Source organism: Panthera tigris, chromosome B2, assembly GCF_018350195.1.
Source record: "Panthera tigris isolate Pti1 chromosome B2, P.tigris_Pti1_mat1.1, whole genome shotgun sequence".
Classification (NCBI taxonomy): domain Eukaryota; kingdom Metazoa; phylum Chordata; class Mammalia; order Carnivora; family Felidae; genus Panthera; species Panthera tigris.
The window spans coordinates 34522802-34544255 of record NC_056664.1 but is presented as its reverse complement, the minus strand read 5'-3'; the positions used below and the strand labels follow the sequence as shown (position 1 = coordinate 34544255).

Below are 21454 nucleotides of genomic sequence, written 5' to 3'. Positions count from 1 at the left end.
TGGTGTGTCAGCCAAGCAGGATGCTCGACCAGTCAGCTTCCTCCCTCCCTGCTGAACGGTTCTGAGGGCTCCCTATCGCAGCCGCAGGCCACTAGAGCAGACAGAGAATGTAGGCCAGAATGACCAGGCCCAGGATGGCAAAGAACATCAGGATGAAAATACCCAGCATGATGGAGCCCTTGGCCAAGGAGGCCTTTGGATTCTGGGCAAATTGAGCTGTGAGCATAGAGGCTGCAGCCAGTGGAGAGACATGGGTCCCTCTCTTCCCTTTCTAGTGCTCCCATCTTTAAAAATGAATTAAGTAATTAACAGAAACCCATGGGGGAGGGGAAGGAAAAAAAAAGAAAAAAAAGAGGTTAGAGTGGGAGAGAGAGCCAAAGCATAAGAGACTCTTAAAAACTGAGAACAAACTGAGGGTTGATGGGGGGTGGGAGGGGGGGGAGGGTAGGTGATGGGTATTGAAGAGGGCACCTTTTGGGATGAGCACTGGGTGTTGTATGGAAACTAATTTGACAATAAATTTCATATAATAAAAAATTTAAAAAATGCACTTAAAAAAATGAATTAAGTAAATTGGACTTTATTAGTCTAAAGGCTGAAAAGACAATTTCATGGCCTGATTCAAATCTTGTTCTTCACTTTCCTTGGAAGATGGTCTCCCTTAAATTAAATCAAACATAAAGAGCACAAATCACCATCTCCCAAAGTGATCATAAGTAAAATCTACTGTACCAGCAAAAAGGCAGAACTCTACATTAAGAGGTTTTCAGTACTCTCAACAGTGCCCCATTTTAGAACTTCACTTATTAAGCACTTCTTCGATAACACCCAATTGTCAAGACTCCTCCCCTACCACCTTTCTTTTTAAAGCATGATACAATCAGAAAAAATCTTCATAGAAAAAAAAAAATCTCTCTTATATCTATAGATTGGCATGTCTACTACTGTTAGTCCTATTTGATAAAGCAATCATCACAAGGCAAAAAAATATTTCCACATTTAAACAAAGTATTTAAAATAATCACAGGGATTGACAATTTGTAACCACAAGCCTCTGAAATACATCCAGTGATCCTTGGGACTCATTACAATCTATTTGCAACACAGCAGCGGAGTAATTTTTTAAAAATAAAAATCAGATCATATCACTTCTCTCCTTTTCCTTTAGAATAAAGATAAAAACCCCCTCAATGGCCGAATAAAACCTTACATAATCCAGCACCCTGTTCCCAAATATCTCTCTGACCTCATCATCTACTTCTCTCCCCTGTTCCATTCAGCTCCACACTGGCCTCCTTACTCCAGGCACAGAGACCCCTTGCTGAAATTCCAATTCAGCATGGAGTCTTCTATCTCAGGACCTTTGCACTGGCTATTCTTTCTGCTTAGAATGCTCTCCTGCCTGGAATGCTCTTCCCCCAGAATATCCGTGAGTCTAATTCCTCTACTCCTTCAAATGTTTGCTCCAAAATTCACCTTCGCAATGAGAAGGCCATTGGCCACTGCATCTCACACCCTGCCCTCACACTTCTAAATTCCCCTTTCTACATTACCTTTTCTTTCTGTCCACAGCATTATTGCCTGCTAATACACTAAATTTTTTTTATGCTCATGGTTTATTGTTATCTATCTGTACAATGCTCAAGGAGGACAAAATTATTTTTGTTCCCTGTAGTATCTATAGAAACTAGAACAGTATCTGGTAGATAGTAGGCACTAAATTACTACTGAACAGAATCTAATGACTCAGGACAATGCATATAGAATTACTAGTAGGACCAAGGAAGATACATCTCATTAAAATACTCATGCCAAAGATCTTATCTGGTAAGCAGACCAGATGGTTTTAATGTAAGGAGTAAAGGCACCATTTAGCAGCCATGTAGACAGCTTAGCCAGCTTATTTCACAACAAACTATTCTCCTCATTTAAAGCAAAGATCACTGAGAGGTGACTTCTAAATTATCTGCATCAATAAACCTGGACTCAATATTTTACTATATGGTCTACATTACAGTATAAAAACAAAAAGCTAGTCAAAAGAGAATATACTGAGCATACTACCAGAAAATTAGATCATCAACCAGTTGTAAACAAGACAGCACAAGGTTATTTCTTCAATCACTCCACCAACAAATATTAATTGTTGAGCACTGGGGATGCAATGATGAAAAAAGGGAGTTACAGAATTTAGATGAGAGGAAGGCATTTATGAATATAAACTCCTAAGAAAGCATGATTAGAGCTATAAAATATCAAGGTGCTAGAGAACACACAAAAGAGGGCCCCAACCCAGACTTAGGAAGGAGTTAATTGAAGGGAAAGATTTATTTTTTATTTTTTATTTAAAAAAAAAATTTTTTTTAATTTATTTTTGAGACAGAGCATGAGCAGGGGAGGGGCAGAAAGAGAGGGAGACACAGAATCTGAAGCAGGCTCTAGGCTCTGAGCTGTCAGCACAGAGCCCGACGCGGGGCTCGAACTCACGGACTGTGAGATCATGACCTGAGCTGAGGGCAGACGCTTAACCGATTGAGCCACCCAGGCGCCCCGGGAAAGATTTATTGAAGGACCCAAACTCTAAGCCAGACCCTGAAGCTTCTTTACCTTTTTAAATTAGCTCATCTGAGAAAAGGGGGACATCTTATTGACCATATCAGACAAAAACTCAATGGTATTAAATGTAAGTCACTGAAGACAGCTACAAGGAGTTTCACCAACTCTCTACCCTCGGCAGGTCGGCAGCAGACCTGCGAAGGAAGTAAGTTGCAAATATACCGTTGATACAGTTAACTCCTTCATCTTTCTCCCAGACTGCTTCTCTTCCTGCATTACCTATCTTGGGTGCTCAGCCTATTTTCAAAGAATGAAAGTATTTCTGTAAGCCCAAACAATGAGGCTGGGTATTTCTTTCACAGTGATAGAGGAAAGCATTACTTCCGAGCAGATAATGCTTATTTGCTAAATTAGGAAAACAACTCTTCTCTGCCACAAAAGCCAATCAATCATAATTTACTTACACAGTTTTTATCCAAATACAAAACAAAAATCAATGCTTATCTATCAACTCCTTTAACATTCTCCATTCAATCAAATCTCTTTTTCTGTACACTTGACACGTTTTCTTCATTTCTTTGACTGTCTGGAATAAATTTCAACCTCTAAGCCCCATCTATATTTACCTATTTCTTCAGACCCAATTATTACTGTGTTTAGAGGCTTTCCTCTACTGAGTTTCTCCTGTGTCTTGAGACCCTGCATGTTGCTTTGACATTAGAAATTTGACTTGGTCCTTTAGTTATTTTAGGCAAACATTTATGTTTTGTCTCATTAAAATCAGGCACCACATACAACTGGAAGGCCTTCAGTTGTGACATCTTACACAGAACCAATCATAGTATCTACCCAGTAAGAAAGGCTGGCAGACTTTCAAATAATAATCACAGCCCTGGATCAAGAAAAATGTCATTAGAAATACATTTAGAAAAAAAAAAAAAAACATTTAGAGCCAAAAGACCTGAGTTGTATGCAATTTCATATGTAGTATTACAGAATTCAGTTCTTCTCTCGACCACAGTTTCCTCATCTGAAACCTCTAAGTACTAAAGATTCGACTATCTCTCTGCCCCTCCCCCACTCGTGCCCTGTCTCTCTGTCTCAAAAATAAACAAAACATAAAAAAAAAACAAAAACAAAAACAAAACTTTAAAGATTCAACAAGGAAGAAAACAAACTCCCTGCTCTACTAGACCGTGCAAGCCAGAGGGAGAAGAGACACAATCACAAATACAGGATGGCAACATCTGCTAAGAACAACGTGGAGTAAGGTGTAGACACGGATGGTGGTAGGCTGAAGCTATGCTAGTGAGGGGAAAAAGAGCTTCTGGTGAAGAGACCTTTGAGTGGGTCCTGGAAGAAACGAAGGAGCCAGTCATGTGGATATGTGGGGAGGGTGTTCAGGCCAACGTTAGAAACCAGGATAAAGGTCCCACTGGGAATGTGGATGTCCATATTCGAGCAAGAACACAGAGGCCAGAGTGGATGGATGCAGAGAGTGGGTGGGAAGAATATTAGATGTGGTCAGGGAGTGCACAGGAACAAATCATGTAGGATCTTCCAGAACCTACCACACTGCCTATGGTTTATTAAAAATTTTGGGGCGCCTGGGTGGCGCAGTCGGTTAAGCGTCCGACTTCAGCCAGGTCATGATCTCGCCGTCTGTGAGTTCGAGCCCCGCGTCAGGCTCTGGGCTGATGGCTCGGAGCCTGGAGCCTGCTTCCGATTCTGTGTCTCCCTCTCTCTCTGCCCCTCCCCCGTTCATGCTCTGTCTCTCTCTGTCCCAAAAATAAAATAAAAAAACGTTGAAAAAAAAAATTAAAAAAAAAAATTTTCTTCTCTCCTATGAGGAGTCTCAACTCGATCATCAGAGATCATGCTTATCTTTATTTACTGTTACATTCCTCAGAAACTAGTACCGTGCCTAGCATAGGATGGGTGTTCAAATACTGAATGAAATCAGATTAAATGTAAATCCAGAAACTCTCTTTACCAATGCAGTATGCTCAGCAGCTTTTATTTACAATGACGTAAAAAAGCTACACTTGTTAGGGGTCCCTGGGTGGCTCAGTCGGTTAAGCATCAGACTTCAGCTCAGGTCATGATTCACGGTCCATGAGTTTAAGCCCCGAGTTGGGTTCTGTGCTGACAGCTCAGAGCCTGGAGCCTGCTTCAGATTCTGTATCTCCCTCTCTCTGCCCCTCCCGTGTTCATGCTCTGTCTCTGTCTCAAAAACAAACGTTAAAAAAAATTTTTAAAGGAAAAAAGCTACACTTGTTAGATGAACAGTCATTTTTATCAAGTGTAACTCTACACAAGGTGATAATTTGCACACTGGTTTTCACTGAAGCAATGGTTGCTGGCTGACCCTGTTGTAAGGTCTTCTGCTAGATCACAGCAGATTCTAAAACCCTTCTATTTCCTCTTCAAGAACTAAGCAGAGATAAGGAACTCAGGTATAAGAAACCTGCAATGTGAAGGTGTAAAAAACAAAAAATGCAAAAAGCAGTAGAAAATTCCACTTACCATGACAATTCAGCTTTCCTGAAATTTGAGGAAATCGTTCCCACTAAGAGTCCAAAGACTCTTCATTGCCTATAAGCTTGATTAGAGAACTGACACCCCCAAGAAAAGGCAATATTGTTGCACAAAGTTGCAGCTTTCTCTAGGGGCTAGGTTCTAATCAAGTATTAAATGGCCAGTGCCATTTAAAATTTCTGGATTTCTGGGGTGCCTGTGTGGCTCAGTTGGTTAAGAGACTGACTCTTGACTTCAGCTCAGGTCATGATCTCATGGTTGTGAGACTGAGCCCCGCATAGGGCTCCACGCTGAGGGTGGAGCCTGCTTGGGATTCTCTCCCTCTCTCCTTTTGCCAGTCTCCCTCACTCATGTGCTCTCTCTCTCTCAAAATAAGTAAATAAACACTTTAAAAAATAATTTCTTTGGGTTTCTATTGGGAACTAAATATTTGAAGCATACATATGCATATACATGCCACCTCCCAGCAAACATACCATCAAGAAGCCAAGAGAAATGTCCAAATGATTTTCAGTCACCAAACTACAAAATTTTGCCATCTGTATGACATCATATGGCAGTCAAGAACAGCTTCATATATTCATCTTTTAACTCCACATTTCCCAAACAATCTCTCTCTCTGTTAGATTCACATTGTTCCTAATGACCAAAACTCACTACCTATTGTTCCTTTCTCAAAAGTTATGTTCTCACAGGGGCGCCTGGCTGGCTCAGTCAGTAGATCATGTGACTCTTGATCTCAGGATTCTGAGTTCAAGCCCCATGTTGGGGGCAGAAATTACTTCAAAATAAAGTTTAAATTTAAAAAAGGACATAGTCTTGGGGCGCCTGGATGGCTCGGTTGGTTAAGCGTCCAACTTCGGCTCAGGTCATGATCTCGCGGCTTGTAGGTTCAAGCCCCATGTCCAGCTCTGTGCTGACAGCTCTGAGCCTGGAGCCTGCTTCTGATTCTGTCTCCTTCTCTCTCTGCCCCTCCCCCACTTTTGCTGTCTCTCTCTATCAAAAATAAATAAACGTAATAAAAAAATTTTTTTTAAATAAAAAAGTATATAGTCTTACAAATGAAGTATGCACAATGCCTAGTAACCAAGAAGTTACAAATTCAGGAAAATTGTATTTGAATTGTATGATAAATGAAAAATGCTAACTGCAACATAAAGGCACAAATACACATAACACATGATTAAAATTCAACTGTAAATATGAAAAGTAACTAGAGATTTTATTAATTAGCACAAAAAATTCATGTTCAAAATTACAGCCTACTCTAAACCTGGCAGGCTACAGAACCACTCTAGCCTTCAGCGCGTCTGATTTGGCCAGAATAGTGGGTTTTTATCTGCCTGCTTTGTTTTAATGTGAATTTGACTACTTTAAGGAAGTACAGTACCAGTATTTTGTTTTACCACACACACCCCCACTCCCAGTTGTATAATGCTGAGCCTCATTTATGTTAGTTGGCCCTAGAAGTATTTAAATTTGCAAACCTTGCAATTAATTGTAGGCAAAGATGTTTGGTCTCTTATGCAAATTCTGAAATGACTTTGGAAAACTCTGAAATAACCACAGTCCTGGACAAGCACTAATTTTTTTCAGTGATATAAACATTATAGAAAAATAGACAATGAAACATTTTCTTAAGGCAACCTTAGGTTCACCATTCTGTTTTCCGAGATTCTCCAGTATTAAAAAAGCTTCAGAAGTCAACCACCCCAATTTTCATCATTTGCCTATTAGGTTTAATTAGAGAACCACTGGGGGCCCAGGGAGGCAACGTGACTAGTCCAAGGTCCTATAGCCAATTCGTTTCTTGATTACAAATGTGTTTTAAATTTACTTCCTTCCCCCAGTAAGATTTTGATTTGTCAAGGGCAAAGAGTAGTGTTTTCCATTATTTTGAGGCTTTTTCTAACACTCTGCTCAGCAAATATTCAATAAGTGGTACTGAGATTTCCTCCTAAGAGATAAACTCAGTTCTTGTTTATAAATCCAGTAAAACCTTGGTTTGTGAGCATAATTCTTTCTGGAAACAAGCTTATAATCCAAAGCACTTGTACATCAAAGGGAATTTCAAGAACCATTGGCTCAGTTGTGATCATGTGATGTTTGGCATCATGTACTATTTGTATTGCAAGACATTGCTCGTTTATCAAGTTAAAATCTATTAGAAATGTTTACTTGTCTTGCAAAACACTCGCAGAACAAGTTACTTGCAATCCAAGGTTTTACTGTAATCAGAACCTGGGGCACCTGGGTGGCTCAGTCAGTTAAGTATCCGACTCTTGGTTTTGGCTCAGGTCATGATCTTGGGGTTCATGACTTTGAGCCCTGAGTTGGACTCTGTGCTAGCAGCACAGAGCCTGCTTGGGATTCTCTCTCTCTCTCTCTCTCTCTCTCTCTCTCTCTGCCCCTCCCCTACTTGTGCTTGCTCTCTCTCTCTCGAAATAAATAAACTTAAAAAAAAAATAATCAGAACTCAACTTACACAACGTTCTATGTCAATTACATTTCAATAAAGCTGGAATTTAAGGTGTTACTTCTCTCTTACGGCATAGTGTATCTGTGAATTAGGGATGAGAGGGAGGTGTGCTAATTCAGATACTGGGAAAGCTACAGTAGATTGTTCCATGCACAAGAACACCTGCTGGAATCTATCTTGAACTCATACATGTGCAACCTGGGCATGTGAGGTCATTAATTCCCCATAGAGCAACCCTTGCCAATGGGGTCAGGGGCCAGGGGATAAATGTTCCCCATCTGAGGTACATTGAAACTGCTTCCTAGAAGATTCTGGCAGTTTTCAGCCCAACTACCCACAGTAGTGACCTCCTAAATAAATAACCTTATAGCAGCTTTCTCTCCTGCTTCATTTTCCCAAGCCCCTACTACTGGTTTCTGAGAATCTCAGGGTCTGTTTTCCAGGGTGGGTCGCAGGCTTGACACAACAGAGATGGTCACAACTGGGAGAATCAGCACAATTCATCAGCTTTCTCAACACGTGAGGTCCACCCCTTGTCCCAGGACAGAAATCCAGTTCTTCAAAGAAGAGTGTGCAAGTCTAGTATCATTTCCACACGCAAGTGGGACAAAAAAGAGAGAAGAACTTGTATAAAACCAGGTCCTGGTTTTTTGATGTAAATTTAATGATGCAAATTTAATGATGTAACGTGGAAAGGCGTCTCTTTAAGAACTGGGACAGTCAATGTGAGAACAAAAGTCATAGTCAAAACTCCCTATACTCCTTTCCATGGAACTCTGCAAGGACTCACTACTGAATCTTCACAATGTGCCTTAAAATGATGAAGATACTACTATGTAGGTGACCCTTGAACAAAGCAGGAGTTTGGGCACCGACCCCTCCCATGCAGATTTACACCACACATAATATACCATCTCTGTGTTCATCCCCATCCCCTAGAAGAGCTGGATGACAGGAATAAAGAATCTTGTGAAGTCTGTTTACTGCTAAACAGGAATAGAAATAGACTGCCACTCATCATCTAGCTAAGGAAGGCAAATGCAAAAGGTTCACTCACACATCATTGAATTCCTCCAGAGACCTTGCAGGTGTAAAAACATCCAACAGACCAATCACCTATGAGAAAACAGAAAAATCAGACAGTAAATAAATATAGAACCATAGTACCCATCAAGCTTAGTCATTTTAATAGGAACGAATTTCAAATCCTACCATCTCAGTTCAACAACACCACAACATCATACATTTAACTACAACTTATTTTTTACCCATATTATGGTTTTGATTTTTACTTGTTAACATCATTTCCCGTAACATATTTTACCACTAAAAACTTCATCTCTTTAGAATTTGCTCACATTTAGCCACTTGTAAATAAGAAGCAAAAAGATTTAGAGCTCTTGACTCACATATGCACTAATAGACTAATGATTAACAAGCAGAAAAAGGTCAGACTTCTAGAACTATTGTTACAATATCATGTTTCTTTTTTTTAATGTTCATTTACTTATTTATTTTGAGAGAGAGAGAGAGAGAGAGAGAGAGAGCGCGCGCGCGCGAGTATGCATGCAAGTGGGGGAGGGGCAGAGAAAGAGGAAGAGAATCACAAAGGTTCTGCACTATCAGCACAGAGCCCAACACGGTGCTCAATCTCACAAACCATGAGATCATAACCCGAGCAGAGATCAAGAGTAGGACACTTAACCAACTAAGCCACACAGGTGCCCCAGCATCATGTATCTTTTTTAAACGTATTATCATTCCATGAAAATTTTCCAGATGTAGTCTTCAAGACTGATATTTTTGAGCTCCAAAATATTCTCTTAGTATATAATCTTGGTATTATTCTTACAATAGTCTTAAAATTCAGATACTTTTCTTAATCATCATCAGGTATTTGGATCAGAAAATTTAAAGCTTTTTTCAAAAGGCTATCTTTATGCAAGGATAAAGAGAAAACTACTTAATACTCAGTAATCCATGGTCTTTGCAGTTTTTCTGGTCGTGGAGTTATACTGATCAATCCATTTATACCACCACCATCCCCCAACCACCATCAGTTACTTCTAAAACAAGAGTTAAGAATATTTGGAAATGATCCTGAGAAACTTAATGGGAACCCACAGGGGAGGGGAAGGGAAAAAAAAAAAAAAGAGAGGTTAGAGGGGGAGAGAGCCAAAGCATAAGAGACTCTTAAAAAATGAGAACCAACTGAGGGCTATGTGGGGTGGGAGGGAGGGGAGGGTGGGTGATGGGTATTGAAGAGGGCATCTTTTGGGATGACCACTGGGTGTTGTATGGAAACCAATTTGACAATAAATTTCATATATTAAAAAAAAAAAGAATATCTGGAAATGAAACAAATGAAAGCCAAATGGCCTTCATGAAAATTGACCCATGACAGTGGCCTCATTAGCATCTTGCTCTAACCAACCAAGCTAAACAAACAGCTCTGAAAGTAAAATACACCAATGCTCAACACCTTATCATGAAAAAGAACACTTTTAATTGGAATGTTACTCCACTCATTCAACTATCAGGCTTTTAAAAGCAATTTCAATTATATTTCAACTATATAGCCTGAACCCAAAAGGGAAAGGCCTTGGAAGTCAAGGAGAATAGCTTTCCAAAACTTTCCATCTTATTCCAAAGGAAAGGTACCTGTAAGATCATTACCCAGACAACTGTATACAAGAAAACCAAAACTGGGATGTCTGGGTGGCTCAGATGATTACATGTCAAACTCGATTTCGGCTCAGGTCATGACCTTGCAGTTTGTGAGATCGAGCCCCACATTGGCTCCTTGTTGACAGCACAGAGCCTGCTTGGGATTCTCTCTCTCCCCCTCTCTCTGCCCCTTCCTGCTCATGCTTTCTCTCTTTCTCAAAATAAACTTAAAAAAAAAAGGAAAACCAAAATTATTTATAACTGTACTACCCATTATAACTATCATTAACATTTTGAGATATTTCCTTTGATTTTTCTGATATATGTAAAATAAGTTGGAGTTATATTCTGCATACAGTTTTATATCCTGCCTTGTCACTATATAATGACTATTCTCATATCCTCAAATATTTTTCATGCTCTACCATTTGTATATACCGTTAATTAACCAATTTCCTATCTTTGGACATTTAAGGAACACTGCAAGTGTGCATGTACATGTGTATGTAATATATATTTTGCACATCCTGTATTTCCTTCCAGAAAATAAATTTCAACAAATAGAATTACAGCATCAAAGGATACTGATATATTTAAAGATCTTAGTATTGTCAAATTGTCCTACATAAAGCTGAGGTCAATTTACATTCCCACCAATAGTGTATCTGTGACCTTATAACAGCTCTGAATCGTGCTTTAAATTTAAGTCAAATCATTTTCTTTTACCTTCTCCATCTAAACCATAACTGTTTTTCTTGAGTCTGATATACTCCTGGCTTAAGATCTTTGGTCTTTTGATTACTCTGCCCATCCCCACTTGTACTTTAGTTAACTGAGATCTAGAAGTCGATTTTGTTCAACTGTTCCAATATTTTTTAATCATTGATTCTTATTATGTGAGATGTTCCATCTCCCCAATACGACAGGAAAAGTTTAAAACAATTTACATTGTTTTACATTATTTCAATTGTGATTGTGAAAATCCTCAAATTAAAACACTAGATGTCAATTTACATAGGATTTTTCATGTAAGAGTTACCTCAAAGATAGTAAAACAATGTAAGTCCAAAATATTTTCAAATAAAGCTCCAACTTCAATTTGAAAACACAACAAGCATTTTGGAATCAAACAGCTGTAAGTCTGAACTCCACAGTCAGTTTGTGATTTCCTGGATCCATGAACTTATGTCTTTTTCATTCCAGTAACCCCAGCACTTGGAATACTGTCTGGCACACAGCACCTCAAGTAATATTTGTTAAATAAATGAAAGAAAGGAATCCTCTCTGAGCCTCATTTTCCTCATATGAAAGAGAGGGGGATGCGTATTTTTATCACATTGCGAGGAAGATTAAGGAGACAGTGTAACTGAAGGTGCCTAGCACAAAGGACTGACTCTCTGTGGATTACCAAATTAAGTGGTGATCACAGTCCTTAGAGTTTATAAAGAATTACAAAATACAAATCACAGAAACAATCTGAAGCAGCTACTTCCAGTAACGAAATCTGAGATACAAAGCTAATCTAAATTATTCAAATGACTAAGAAGCATGCCTGCAAGAAGCACAATAAACTGATCTGGAAAAAATAACAGCACAAGCATGTCAGTAAACAGTCTATCAAATTTTAATTTCTTTAAAAGGACACATCTTATGAGATTAAAACTACCCATGTTACATCAAAGTATCTTTAATTTTTTGTGGGCTTTTACATTAATTACATTACATTAATTGTATTTATGGAGTACTCACGAAAAGGAAAATACTATAAAACGAGTTTCCCAGCATTAAACTGGGGAACTTGGGGGAACATTCCATAATCTATTCACTTCTCAATTCTTATTTTGCTAAATGTTTGTTTGTTTGTTTATTGACTTTGAGAGAGAGAGAGCACGAGTGGGGTAGAGGCAGAGAGAGAGGGAGAGAGGATCCCAAGCAGGCTCCATGCTCAGCACGGAGCCCAACAAGGAGCTCTATCCCACACCGTGAGATCATGATCTGAGCCAAAATCAAGAGTTGGATCCTGAACCAACTGAGCCACCCAGGTGCCCCTATTTCCCATTTCTTGAATGGAAATTTCCTTTTAATTCAAGTTGTATTTTAGCCTGTTTCTTTACTCCTGCTTTCAGACACCCAAAAGTAACCCAGGAATCAATTATTTAGAAAAGACATTTACAATACAAATAATCAGCAAATGTCCCTGATGACTGTCGTACAATGGTCAAAAACTGATAGACAGAAGTGATACATTTTTACCAAATTGGCACACACTCAAGAGAAAACCCACTTTAACTCAGAAACCAACAATATTTAATATCTTTAACACAAGTGCACCAAAACAATGACCGGATCTACCACGGTAAGGTAGATCCCAAATAAAAATTTTTAAAGGATTCCTTGAATAGTTTTAAATTTCAAAATGCACAGATCTCCAGGCCCTTAACTCCAGGCAATCTTTACAGTACCTACCCAGAAGGCAAAAAGATGCAGCTGGCAAGATGCTCCCCTTTCATGTTTCCTTAGAGCAGGTGTTAATGAGATCAAGGTCGCAAGTTCAATCAGGAATGCACCAGGTAACTTTGTTCAAAGAATAACTCTTATAGGCACAGAGGATATTCTCCCTAGCTCATTCCCCTTTACCCATCTGGTAAATGTGTGTCTGTCATTCGTTATCACTAATAAAAGAAATAAACTCAAGATGACATATTGATTCTGAGTCCAGCATTTTTGGGAAAAAGATCACATGTGCATTTGGCACCTAGAAATTACATTTGTTACCAATACTTAATATTGTCAAGAGTTTTAAGCTGCTACTGTTTTTGGAGGCCTGGTGTTTTTGGAGGTACCGTGGCCCAAAAGAGTCATTTACTTATTTATTTTACAGATTTTATTTTTAAGTGATATCTACACCCAATGTGGGGCTCAAATTCACAACCCGGAGATCAAGAGTCACATGCTCTACTGACTGGGTCAGGCAGGCAACCCCCAAAAAAGTCATTTAAGAAAAAGAAAGAGGAAGAGAAAGAGGAAGATGAAGGAGAGGAACTCCTCTTAAAATCCTCGATTAAACTTACTTGGAAGCCTTGGCTCTTCCCTGGGTAAAACTACTTTTACACTGTCAGTTCCTAAGGGTTTGTAGAATAGGCTGAAGTTCAGGAATTTTTCTACATGGAGTCAAAGTCTGTTAGCCCCTTCCCATTCCTCCTTCAAATACTTGCCAACAGAAGAGAGAACTCTGAAATGTTCAGCCATGTGCCTTCTTTTGTTCAAAACCAAATCACCAATACGTAAGTACAGGTGTGCTACATTCATACCGCTAAAACCTAAACATGTTACCATAAAAAGACCAACTGTTATTAAGCAAGCTGCTTGTACAACACCTTGTGTAGATTAAAATCCTAATACTATCAGTCCTCTTTTTTAAAAGATTCTTTTAGCCTCTCCTAAATTAGAACAATTATATCCCATCACTGTGGCCTTTTCGTTTCTCCAGAGTGACCCAAATGTAACCAGCCTAATATCATATAAGACACATTTTGAAGTGTCTCATCACAGAAAACTAAAGCGCAAAAAACTAAATAAGGTTGTTTCTTATGACCAGTAGAAAAGCCAAGGCATGGATTCAGATAACCCAAAAGAATCCCTGCCCTAAACATTGGCTTAAATGGTCTATGAAGCGAGGCAGAACAATAAAGTATGGCGCTGGTAATCTAAACCAGATGTTCGTAAATGAGCGCTGGCAGCATCGGTGGGATCCCAAGGCCTCCTGAAAGTGCTTTGGGGTTCCATAAATGTTTGGCTTGTATTCCATTTTCAAAGTATTCTTTATTTAAAAGCTATGATAATGTCTTTGTCACATTTATTAACGTGTAATGAAAAACAGCATACACACTCAACTGTGTTAAAAACCAAATGTAAACGCATCGGTTAAGCTGCCAGGCCACCTTGATTTTATGCAGACCCTGGAAGAGAGCTTCTCCTGCTGGCTTTTTCCATGTATATCAACTTCTTGTAAACATGTCACTGATTAGGAAGGGTGCAGCTCTGCACGGAACTCTTTAAAAACTCAGGTTTGCACATGGATGCTCATGCACACTATACCCAGGAATACAGGTTACCTGTGGAGAACAACTTGCTCAATAGGATGCAATTAAAGCAAAATATGAAAATAAATAAGAAGCTACAGCTATAATTACAAGAGCATCCATAATCCAATTCCAAATTTAAGTCTCAATGCTCCCAATGTAGAAGAAATTTGTACCTTGGGAAGCAAATGTATGTTAATAAAGGATCACATCTCTGTAATTTTTTTCTTACCATGGGAAAAAAAAATCAATTATTAAGACAGAAAAGGTCTGAATAGCCAAGTAATAAATTTACAGATTTTGAATTTTTTTCTACACAGTAACAATCCATAGGGTCAAATGATTCTAAAATCTCTGTCGCCACTGTTTCTACAATGCTACAAATTTTACAGATCCTTTCATACACAATCACATAAGTTCTTTTAAACTTGATTTTGAAATTTAGGAAAGTATCTTCAATCGTTTTTTTCTCTTTCAGCTAACATTGCAATTGCATCCCTTTATTTACTGTATTAGGGTTTTTACGTTTATTTATTTATTTTCAAAAAGAGAGAGTGTATGTGTGTGCACTCGTGCCAGTGAGCAGAGTGGGGGTGGGGCAGAGAGAGAGGAAGAGAACCCCAAGCAGGCTCTGTGCTGTCACAAGCAGGCAAGCACAGAGCCCTACTCGGGGCTCAATCTCATGGAACATGAGATCATGACCTGAGCTGAAATCAAGAGTCGGATGCTCAACCGACAGAGCCACCCAAACGCCCCCACGGTATTAAGATTTTCTAGGATTTTAGGATTTTTTGCAGTATGGCATTGCTTTCAAGTTCCCAAACTGACAGAAAAGAAAAAGTTATATTTAACTTAAACAATGTCTTTGTCACATTTATTAAAATGTCTGAATTTGGAAAAGCTGTCTTGAAAAAGATTAAAAAGGAAAATTATAATATTAAATTATCCATAAAATAACAGCCACCTTTGAAAGGACATTCAGTGAGCCTAACACATGCTGCCTCAAACTCCCCCACTGAAATAATCCATAATAACATAAAATAGCCTTGGACTCCCATATTTGAACACTACAGCCTGAAGTAAATGTAGTAAAGAATGCAAATTTGTTTAATATTTTCTCTCAAAAATCCTTTCATTAAAAAAAGTCTGTTCAATGCAGTGGCCACTACACCCCAGTACGAAAGGCACGGTCCACAGCGTGATGCCTTCTAATGTACGCCCATTTGCAGCAATTAAAACACAACTTTTTCCAGTTTATTCAACAGCAGCATTTATTCTTCCTTGAATGAATAACTTACATTTTCATGTTTCATATGTTTAAGTAACCGCAGTTCTCTGTAGGTCCTTTTGGCATGAATGATGGACTGAAACGGTCTGGAGAGCTTCTTCACTGCCACACGTAACCCAGTTTTTGTGTCAAAGGCAGCACTAAGGAAAAAAAAAAAACAAAACAGGAAGAATTCATCATTAAATGTACTTTAAATATTTCAAAATCAGTATTTATAAGGCTTTTCCATTTTCAGATTAAATGGGTCTACACAAAGATACATAAAAAGTATAAAGTATACTGGGGCGCCTGGGTGGCTCAGTCGGTTAAGCGTCCGACTTCGGCTCAGGTCACGATCTCACAGTCCGTGGGTTCGAGCCCCGCGTCGGGCTCTGTGCTGACAGCTCAGAGCCTGGAGCCTGTTTCAGATTCTGTGTCTCCTTCTCTCTGTGACCCTCCCCCGTTCATGCTCTGTCTCTCTCTGTCTCAAAAATAAATAAACGTTAAAAAAAAAAAATTAAAAAAAAATAAAAAATAAAATAAAAAAAAAAGTATAAAGTATAAACATAAAAACTAAAACAACCTATAATCCCACTATCCAAAGTAATCTGTTATTTTTGGTGTTTCCTTCTCATCTTTTTTTTGATGCATCTAAATCAGGGATCAGAAAATTTTTTCTATGAAGGACCAGATAGTAAATATTTTAGACTCTGGGAGGCTTAGGGTCTTTGTCACAACTCCTCAACAACTCTGTGGTCATAGAAAGCAGTTAAACAATAAATTTAAAAATGGATGTAGTTGTGTCCCAGTTAACACGAAAATAAGCAGCCACTTCATCTACATGAGCCAGTAGACTGATATATAAAGAGCTGGACTCTGTCTTCTCTGATGTAGCCTTCACTGTCACCTTGCCACCAAATACTGCCTGACCAGAGAGGAGGGCTTGGGATGCTTTCAGGGCAATGAGTTGGCACAACAATTTCCTGAGCATCTACAAAGTATCTGCCACTTTTTAGAAGCTTAGATGTAGTAAGGAACAGGTCAACAAATCTCAGCCCTCAGGGGATGGGGGGAGGGAAGAGCAGGATAATAAAAATAATTTCAAATAGTGATGAATGTTAGGACTAAATAAAACAGAATGGGACAAATGAAGACAGCCAGTGGGGTTTTGCTACTTTAGCTAGAATGTCTGAGGAAGGACATTTGAGCTGAGACGACTGAATGATGAGAAAGCAATAGCCATATAAAGGTATAGGGAAAAAGAACTTCAAACAGAAAAAAACAACAACAGTATTATTAATATTTATGGAGTCTTTATCACATACCAGAAACTATTCTAGGCCCTTTACATTAATTTTTAAAATTAAAATTAAAATAATTTTTAATCCCTAACACCCCTACAAAGTGAGTGCTATTATCATTCCCCCAGTCAGAAATTCGGAAACTGAAGCACGGAGAGATTAAGCAACTTGACCATGATCACAAAGCTAGAAAGTGGCAGGAGCAGGGAATCTGGATCCACAGCTCATGCTATTAACCACTTTGCCATGCTGCCTCTCAGAAGAGCTAGTGCAAACAAAGGAAAAAAGAAACAGTGGTAGAAAAAATATGGCGTGCTGGAGGGCATAAAGATGGCCTGTGTAGGTGGGACACAAGGAGCAAGGGGAGAGTAGAAAAGAATGAGGTCAGAGGCATGGGCAGAGGCTAGATCATGTAGGACAACTACAGCAAGAATCCTGATGTGTATTTTAATTATTTTTAGAGACTGGGCTAATCCAATCATGCCGCATCCTCCTGTTTATCTCAGCCTCTAATGGGCATCCAAGACTTTGGGATCATCTACCACGACCAAACTCTTTCCCATGTGACTCTGTACTTGTTCCAGAAGTTCCCTTCCCTTCACTCCCAAATCCTTACACTATGTACTTACCCTTCAACTCCCAATTTGTTATCAACTCCTGTAAATCTTCAACCCCTTTTCTGAGCCTTCCCTCCAACTCTGATTTAATTGAAACTAGGCTCTACCTTGAAGACACTACTTGTCTTACAGCCCTGCCCTTAGCGGGCACATCCCAGGTACCTCAAAGCTAGCAGGTGGGGCAGATGTCCTCCTTGCCAACCATGCCTACTTCCAGCCTCTAATTCTCCATTAGTTCCATTCTCCCTGCTGCTATAATCCACTGACCTGGAATTTTCCATTATTTACCAAAAAGTTAGTTCCTATCTCAAAGTCTCTCTCCACCCTCAACATCTGTCATCATTCTTGGCAACTTCAACATCCAGGTGGAAGGCACATCCAACATCCTGGCCTCTCGGTTTCCTGACCTCTCCAGGAAACTCCACCTCGTCCAGTCACCTCCATGGTCACACCCTGGACCTCTGTCTCCACCAAAAGCTGCCCTGCCTACACAATTTTGAATGCCAGCACCCGTTTTCCATCACAAACCTTCTTTGCCTTTCAGTTTACTTCTAGTTTAATTGTATCCTGACTACAACAATTTGTGGACCTCATCATCATTGCCTGATTCGACCCTTCAAGCCCTCTCCCATCTTCATTTTCCTTCTCGCCTGGCTTAGATTACATGTTCCCTTGTGTGTTTGCCTCTCTCTCCCATACTCACCTGGATAAAGTCCGACTTTGGGTGATCTCAACTATTTTTATTTCCCTTGTCTGAATCCAAGAACAAATTGTGGTTGAAGAAAAAAAAAATGGACAATCATACAGACTGGTTTCATTCTTAATTTCTGGCCTTACCCTCAAATAAGGCTCTCAAAACTGCCACTTTTTTTAAGAATTTTTTTTTTTTAAGTTTACTCATTTATTTTGAGAGAAGGAACATGAGCAGGGAAGGGGCGGAGAAAGAGGGAGAGAGAGAAAGGAAGAGAGAGAACCCCTAGTAGGCTCTGCACTTTCAGTGCAGAATGCAACACGGGGCTTGAACTCATGAACCGTGAGATCATGACCTGAGCTGAAACCAAGAGCTGGACACTCAACCGAGCCACCCAAGTGCCCTAAAACTGCCATTTTTTTTTTTTTCCTAGGAAGTCCATTTTCTTACTCAAAGTCATCATTTCACACTGTCACTCTCTTCAAACCTCCAATTCACTCTCTTCCCTCAAAGTTGTCCTTGGCTTCATTGGGAAAATAGAAACCATCAAAGGGAAGCTCCATCTGCCTCCTGGGTAAGTCTACAAACCCACCTGCAGTTGGACCTATCTTCTCTGCTTTGTCTCTTGCTCTAAGAACACATGTCCTTTCTTACAAAAATCCAAGATGGCTCTCACTTTGGAGCCATCTCCCTCCTCCTTTCAAGTTCTTTACTCCTTCATTCCTTTTCTCTCTCCATTCTGAGTTTCTGCCTATCTTTTGGATCATTCTCATCAACATAAATATGCTCTAGGTATTTCCCACCCTCAACAAACAAACAAAAACTTAACCTTGAAAGCTCCTCACTACAGTTAATGTTCTTCAAGGGTTCTCAAACTATGGTTCCTAGACCAGAAGCATTCGTGTCACCTGGGAACTTATAAGAAATGCACATTCTCAGGTGTCACCCTAGACCTACTGAATTGGAAACCCTGAAGTGGGTCCGGCAATCTGTATTTTATGAAGCCCGCCACATAACTCTAACCCACAGTGAAGTCTTTACCTCTGCCATTCCACAGACCAGCAACACTGGCATTATGTGGGAGCTCTTTAGAAATGCAGACTCTCAGGCCTTAAAGTAGAATCTACATTTTGACAAGATCTCCAGGTAATTCATGTGTATCTTAAGGTGTGAGTCATTTCCTTGGCTCCCATTCTTTCCTCAACCCATTACACTGAAACCGTTCTTCTCGGGTCATTAATGACCTGTTACCAAATCCAACTGCCACTTTTCTGGATTAGAAATTGACATGGTTAACACTTCCCCTTTCTCTAAACACTCTCCATTCTGGAGTCCGTATCAGCACATTCTACTGGTTTTCTGTGACCTCTATGGCAGCTCCCTCTCTGTCCTCATTGCATGTGGTTCCTCTACTTGAACTCTCTGTTAGTTCCTCAGGGCATGGCACTAGGCCCTCTTCTCTCTCCTACATTATCTCTGGATAATCTCATCTATGTCCAAGACTTAAATGCCATCTTATATTGAAAACTCCCAAGTCTCTCACTGAAATCCCTTCTCTGCGCCTGACTGCCTTCCTAACATCTCCATATGAAAAACACATAAGCACCTTAAAGCTTAGCAAGTTCAAAACACCTATAACTATTCCTCTCCTTGTCTCTTATATTTCAATAAATGGACTTTCATCCAATTGCTCAAGTCAGACATCTGAGTATCACTTGTTTTCTCCCTTTCCTCCAGCTCCAGCCTCCTGGTCCCCATCCAAACCTATCAGCAAGTCTTGTAGTTTCCCATCTCCAAAATACATCTCTAATTCAACTTCTCTTCATTGCACTGCTAACATACTAGTCCAAATCATCGTCGTCACCAGCCTGCCGCCTTCTGCTGGTCTCCCTACCTCCTGTTTTGTGACATTCTTTTTCTTTTTTTTTTTTTTAACATTTATTTATTTTTGAGACAGAGAGAGACAGAGCATGAATGGGGGAGGGTCAGAGAGAGGGAGACACAGAATCTGAAACAGGCTTCAGGCTCTGAGCTGTCAGCACAGAGACTGACACGGGGCTCGAACTCACGGACCGTGAAATCATGACCTGAGCCAAAGTCGGCCGCTTAACCCACTGAGCCACCCAGGCGCCCCTGTTTTGTTACATTCTAATATACTCACCACAAGCATCCAATTCAATCTTTTAAAAATATAAATTAGATGACACTACCTACTGCTTCAAATCCTTCAAGAAATTTCCTTGGTACATAAAATAAAATGCAAGTTTCCTATCATAGCCTACAAGGCTCAGATGACCTGACCACCAATGACCACTCTAACCTGCTCCTGCATGACTCTCTCCTTTCCCCCAGCCACTATGTTTTGAACATGCTGGCTCCTTTTAGTTCCTTAAACTCTTCAGACAGGCTGTTTCTGGTTCCTGAGCTGCTCTTCTCTCCCACCTCCACTCTACCCTACAGCCGAATCCTTCTTCTTCAAGCATTGGTTTAAATAGCCATCCCCCTCAGAGATGTATCAACAGGTCTGTTATTCTCTGTCACAACACCCTCCTTCTTGTTTCCTTCCTTATCCTACAAAAAGGGAGGGGGTGTTCTCTTCTCTCCCACTCCTGTTCCTACAAACCCATAAAATAATAACTTCTTCCCTCTTGGAAGTACCAAGTAAACTTATACTCTTCTCTAAACCCCTCAATGGCTCTTGTGAGACAGAAAATGGCCCCTGCTATGTGACCCATCCTCCTCAACTCTCCACCTCAGTTTGCCTGCCCACCTGTGGGCTGAACATGTTTTCTCCTCCACTGATAAGCCCTTGGGGACCTCCTGGAGCAAGGAATGTCATCAGGTTTCTAGCTGACCTGCCTGTATGACTGAAAGTGCAAGTTAAACTCAGTAGGGAAAAAATAAGAAGGCTACTTGAGCTGCCTGTCCAAGCTGTTCTCCATGCCAGCTTTACAGTAATAAAGTACATATTTTCATCTCTATTTGACTCCTGTATCTATTCAGCAAAAGGTAGGCTAGGATTAATCAGTACCCTATCCCAATAATCACAATTTATTACTGTATGTTTATTTACCACCCAGCAGGGTGGTTAAATAAGGGTTTGGTATTAGACAATCTGGATTTTAATTCAAATTCTGTCACTTAGTAGCTATATAATCTTGAGAAAGTTAATTAAATTCTCTCGGGCTTATATATAAAATGAGGATAAGGTACGTATCTAATAAGGAGAACGCTTGTTAAGATTAAATGTGATAAC

The 21454-nt window shown here is 39.7% G+C and overlaps 1 protein-coding gene across 6 annotated transcripts in view; it reads right to left on the bottom strand.

Annotated features, from left to right (window-relative positions):
* MAPK14 (mitogen-activated protein kinase 14) overlaps positions 1-21454 on the bottom strand; it is a 74804-nt gene that overhangs the window by 34054 nt on the left and 19296 nt on the right. For all 6 annotated transcript variants that reach the window (XR_006217607.1, XR_006217606.1, XM_042986208.1 and 3 more), the window contains exons 2-3: positions 15621-15750; positions 8631-8689 (exon numbers count right to left, since the gene is read on the bottom strand). Coding sequence is in view for 4 of the 6 variants with exons in the window: in XM_042986208.1 (XP_042842142.1) it covers positions 8631-8689; positions 15621-15750 (189 nt within the window). In the remaining 2 variants the exon portion in view is untranslated. The remainder of the gene's footprint in view (positions 1-8630; positions 8690-15620; positions 15751-21454) is intronic.